Here is a 6,000-nt window from a genome sequence, read left to right on the forward strand (position 1 = left end):
GAGCACAAACACTAAAAGTGTATACAAAAAACCCACAAGAGGGGAAAATGACTTAAAGTCATAAGTTGGATATTATTGAAGAAAAGAAGAAGAGGGTGAGAACCCCATGCCATTACAAGTGAGAACCTCCTCTATTTATAGAGGAGGAGAGCTAAAGGAGGGACCATAAAGGGGTCTCCCTTCTAGTCGTTGGGAGCCCCAACGACTAGGTGGGTGGGGCCCCCTATGGTCCTTCAAAAAGGAAAAATAAGAAATAAAAAAAGAAAAAGAAAAAGGGAAAAAAGAAAGAAAAAATTTAAAAAAAGTACATGGTATTTTACCAAAACACCCATATCGGGTTTTTGGTTGTACAGAAAGAGAAATACATTATGTATATATACATATATGTATATATATACTTATATATATACGTATGTATATATATATATATATATAAGTATATGTATATATATATATATTTATATATACATAATTTAACACCTACTTCATTCAGACAGCTTGTTGGAGCACTTTCCTATCTCTCTATCACTAGACCAGACATAGAACATGCTGTACACACAGCTAGTCAATTTCAACATGCTTCTACTTCTGTTCATATGGGAGATGTTTTACGTATTATTAGATATTTAAAGAGTTATCTCTCACGAGGCCTCTTCTTGTCTGCATCATCACCATTAAATTTAATTGCTTATATTGATGCTGACCAGGGAGGTGATCCTAATAATAGACACTCAACCACTGGTTTCTGTGTGTTTTTAGGTGAATCTCTAATATCGTGGAGGTGCAAGAAGCAACAAAAAGTCTTTCTTTCCTTCACTGAAGCTGAATATAAAGTCATGACAACCTTCATAATGGAAGTTGTTTGGCTCAGGCGACTGCTTGCTGACATGGGATCTGAAGCAACACAAGCCTCACGAATGTGTTGTGACAACAAGAGTGCAATCTACATTGCAAACAACCAGACTTTCCATGAGCGCACCAAACATATCGACATGGATTGTCACTATGTCAGAGAGGAATACTTACGTGAAACCATTGATCTGCCATATGTCGCATCAGAATATCAATTAGCAGACTTCTTCGCCAAACCTCTCTCGGCTCCCAGATTTTACTTCCTCTTAGACAAACATTCACTCATTGTACCGTAAGTTTGACGGGGAGTGTTAAAATGTAATATATATATATATATATATATATATTTGTAAATATAATTTTGAATTTTTTCCTTTCATTTTCTTTTTATTTATTTATTATCTAGTTTTCATGGAACTAGATAATAACTATTGGTCAAGTTCCAATTGGAACTTGACCATATGCATTGTCGTTGGACTATACAAGGAGAGCTCTCCTCTAACCCCTTCTCACTTGTATAAATAGGGGTGCATCCCCTCATGTAAATTCACTCTAAATGTTTGTTAAGCATTTTTCTTGTTATTAATAAAGTTTTATTATTTTTTTTATGTTATTTCATTTATACCCTTTTGTAGGTCTTGTCTAAAGTGTCTTTTAGACACTTCTTTTGAGTGATTCAAGTGCATTCGTGGAAGACCACCATTTCATTACAGTTACATTGAACCTACGGTTAATGTCTAATTGCCCTCAGAGTATTCATGAATGCTCATATTGCAAACAAAAATCAACATGATTGAGTTTTCAAGAGATTTAGCAGATTGGTGCTCATATTCAGGCTTTAGGACAATACCTGCTTTTGTTATGTGCATCATTTTTCAAGAACATTTCTATAGGTATTGATTTGAAACTTCAGGGTAATCAGATGTAACCAATTGATTGTCATGAGCTTCTGATTTTCTGCATGGAATCAGTTGTATGCATAATTTACCAACATTAGATAATACCTGCATTCTTTGTGTATCACCTTGCAAGAACATCTCTATAGCCATTGAGTTGAAACTTAGGTGGAATTTGACGCAATCAGTAAATTTTTATTGACTTATGATTTTCTGCAATTGTTGTATGCTTACGTTACCACCAACTGATCTGGTGTACCTTTTCCTCTTCCCTCTTGCTTTGAAGCTTTTCAAGGACCTCGAAGCTTTTGGCAGAAAACCTCCAAATAAGTCCGTTATACAGAAGATTGCAGATTCATATGAATTGCTTGGCTTATCTGATGAACAGAAAAAAGTATTGGAGAAGTATGATGATTTGTTGAGTGAATCATCCAGAGTGGTCTCGAGGAAATATCGTAAGTTGTCCAGTGAAAAAGTTAAAATGAAAAAGGTTTGTTCTCTTCCATGCAACTGATCTGGCGATTAAAGAAGCAACGCCCAGTTATTTTCTTGCTAAAAGCTTAAAATGTAATTTCAAGCTTTTATTATTGTTTCAGAATGGCTGATTTTGCCTCCTTTCTAATTTTGTCTTGAAATTTTTTTGAGTTTTGTTCTGATTCAATGGCCTTTTGAAGTTTCAGGGGTGAGCGAAGAGAAGGTTCAGATGACAGATCTGGTGAAAGAAGTGCCTTAAGTTTTTCTGATGTGAATGTTTCCCATTAAGATTGTCTGATGATGATCAGGTGACACTTCTTGATGTCGTGCCTCATTGTACAGGGTACCTGCAATGCATGGTTTGGCAGATTACATGGAACAGGATATTTTGATCATCAAGATGGAGAACAGCTTTCTCGGTTGACACAACTGAGGATGCCATGCTATATTGTGTTCTGGGGAAAGTATTGCATAGGATTTGATTGGTAATGTGGCCAGAAAGAGGAATTACCAAGTACGTCTTTTATTTGAGAGAACTGAGTGTGATTTTCTTATGATTAAACTTTGTATAGGGCACAATTTTTGTTACTTCTTGAGTGTGTTGTTGTGTGTGCTTACATGGATAGTGCTTTTTTCATCACCAGATTGGCATAGCAGATTCCCTGTCTTGTGGGGGAAGAAGGTTTATGATTCTGTTATATTCATTCTTGGTCACGTTTGCTTGGACCCAAACGAGAATAATTCTCACAATGGTAAGAGAATGACTCTCAGTTGCCCCATTTTCTCACATGCAATATCACGTTTGGGCTCATTTTGTTTACTTCTCATGTGATTCTGAATCACATTGCCCCCCTTGTGATTTGGAATCGAATGATTTCAAATCACGAGTCACATGATTACGAATCACATGAGACGCAAACAGACTTTTTCTTCCAGGATTCTTTTTTTTAGGTGTATGTGGTGTTACTCTCAGTTTTTTGGGGATAATTGCCTTGTGGCAAGGGATGTAATTCTCTTTCTCCAACATAAAATGGCTTAAATTGACCCACCTAGCTAGTTGTTTAGAGCCCTTGTTGGCTTGTTGATTGCTTTTTTTTTTTTTGATAATCCAAGGGAACCCCCATCGTCGACCGCACATTGGCTGCCCTCCGGTTGGTAAAACCCTTAATGTCCGCTCTGTCCACTGGGAAGTACATCCAGCCTCAACTTTGCAGCAAGAGATGCTACCGGTGGGTTTCCAACTTGTGACGTCCTGTCAACTTGGTGACATTCACCAGTTGTCCTTACCCGATTAGCAGAGCCTTCTTGATTGCCTTCCTTCATTTGTGTGCTAGCATGACACTTTCCCAATCTAATGATTTGATGTTTCTTTCATTCATGGTGGGAAAGGATTACATAGGATTGTCAGCTCAGCACTTTTCCATGTAAGTTGCATGAAACAAACAAGGCCTTAGCGTATGAAAGATGAAGAGTTTGCATTCCCATTGCCTAATTTGAACCTGATTATTTGATTTTAAATGAGTAACACGATTACTGATCTGTCCACAAGATTGGCCGTGTTCAGATCTAAGACTTCTAAAAAGTTAGAGATCAGTGAAACAGCACAAAACAACCACCAAGTTACATGCCACAAACGATGCATTTTTCCTCCCATACCATGTCTGCATACACTGCCTGTCGTTCTGGTTTCCACAGGACTCCTTGTCAAGTGCGGTTTTTATCTACTTTTGTAGTTACAACTCTGCTAAAGAATAGAAAATAATCTTTAAGATGAAAAACTTCCTTCACTTACATGTATGTTGGTGTGGAATTAGGATCAAATGCAACCACATTGCACAACTTCAGTGTACCGCTGCATCTGAGTTGAGTGAGTGATCAGGTGCAGCAGCACACCAAAAGTATACAATCACATTACGCCTGATCTTCCCTCATCTGGAGTGCCCTTCATCTATGAGGCCCAACAGTAGATGTAGGGCAATCAGGTGCAGCTGCACATTGCATCTGTGCAATGTGTTTGCACTTGATCCGGCTTCATTTATGTGGGACATCACTTACTGTACCAAAAATGAGTATTAATTACTCTTAAATTTTTTTAGGAGTTTTGCTGTGCCTGCACTTGAACGCGTGTGCATAATACACACACGCCATTCGGTCATGGTTGACATTCTTGGGACTCAGTATCGGATTGGTCATGCTTGGCTCGGTGACTTGGATGAATTAATATTTTTTATGTAATTTATTAAAAAGTAACTAATATATATATAATCACATATAAACTTAAAACCTTTTAATTTTAAAGCATCAAATTGATAGAAAAAAATGAAAAAATCCACTTGAATTTAAATAGGTCATAAGACGGAATGCCTCTAGAATGACAAATAAAGCAACATAAAAAGATTGCAATAGGTTATCAGGAGTAATTTCTAAGATACCTTTGTGATGTGCTTGGAAGGATAAGAAATAATGGCAAAAAGGGAGTGCTTTGTAAGGCTATGCTTAGGAGCTTTGCAATGGGATGAAAACATAGTTTCAGTGTGTTGCCAAAATATCATTTGGACAATGTGTGATGTTGAGAGTTGCCAAAAAAATCCTCTTATGAAAGGTGTAATGTGATGTTGAGTCTGTCAGCACCACTTTCAATGCATTGTTTCAAACACCACTTTATCCCAAACAGCACATCCTCGCCAATTCCTCTGTGAAGTGTCATGAATGGCAAATTGTGATTAATCAACAAAAAAATCGGTCAACCTCACCATTTGAATTCTTTGGCAACTCATGATTAATTGGCAAAGCAAAAAAATCATGATTAATTGGATTAAGAATTTTCATATTTTAACATTAAAAAAAAGGTAGATGTAAAATTCTAAATTTTAAACCATAAAATTCGGTGGCATATATTCAATCTCAATTGATTAACTATTCAGCAAATTGTGATTAATCAAAAAATAAAAAATCATAATTAATTGATTCAATCAACCTAAATCTTTATTTTCATGATTAGCTTTTCTTAAACGTTAATTTTGAAAATTTTCCTAGAATAATATGAATAGATTGAAATCATTTCTTAGTTTTTCTTTTAAATTGAACATCAAATTCTTATTTATACACAACGAAAATAAGCATTATATTTAAACAAACTGATAACCTTAAAAAATAAAAAAACTCTAAAACGTTTGCACTTATTTTTATTGAGGACAAACATAGTCAAATAAGACAACTTGAGATTTTGACAAAGGGGTTTGGCATAGTGGGATGGGACCTAGGCCTCTAAGCAGGTGGTTTAGGTTCAAATCTCATGGGCGTGACCCCTTGCGCAAGCCGAAGGCTGATGACTTTTTGGGGGCAAAGGGTAAGCACACAAAGCCGCGAAGGCTAGGTCTCTGATTCTGGGAGTAGTTTCTCCGTGTAAATATCGAAAAAATAGGTTCTATTTTCTTAAAAAAAAGACTTTAAAATAGGATCTACAGGCAACGTTCACTTCATTTTGATGAACTCATGGTAGTGAGGCAACAAACCGTTGATTTTACCCAAAATAACCATCGTCTCCTCGAGAAGATAATCAATCGCAGTTTATCGGCGATTTAAACGATCAATCGCCAAGGTCGGTTACCATGCAAGAGAGAATGAAAGCATGGGGATCTTTCAAAAAAAAAAAATTATCTTTCAAAAAGAAAGCATGGAAAACCACAACACAACCTCTCATTCAAGAATCCCAAATATAGCCTAAAAGAAAAAGAAAAGAAAAGGAAAAGATGGAAAGGACAAGTTATATAGTGAA

The 6,000-nt window shown here is 36.3% G+C and overlaps 1 protein-coding gene across 2 annotated transcripts in view; it reads left to right on the forward strand.

The window, feature by feature from the left end:
• LOC149842200 (PPR containing-like protein) overlaps positions 1-2,954 on the forward strand; it is a 50,157-nt gene extending 47,203 nt beyond the window's left edge. For both annotated transcript variants that reach the window (XM_090001307.1, XM_090001308.1), the window contains exons 8-9: positions 2,035-2,238; positions 2,429-2,954. In XM_090001307.1, coding sequence (XP_089857433.1) covers positions 2,035-2,238; positions 2,429-2,434 — 210 coding nt within the window. In that variant the 3' untranslated portion in view covers positions 2,435-2,954. The remainder of the gene's footprint in view (positions 1-2,034; positions 2,239-2,428) is intronic.
• Positions 2,955-6,000: the final 3,046 nt, after the last annotated feature.

The sequence above is a fragment of the Nuphar pumila genome, chromosome 3, assembly GCF_984573655.1.
Source record: "Nuphar pumila chromosome 3, dmNupPumi1.hap1.1, whole genome shotgun sequence".
Lineage (NCBI taxonomy): Eukaryota > Viridiplantae > Streptophyta > Magnoliopsida > Nymphaeales > Nymphaeaceae > Nuphar > Nuphar pumila.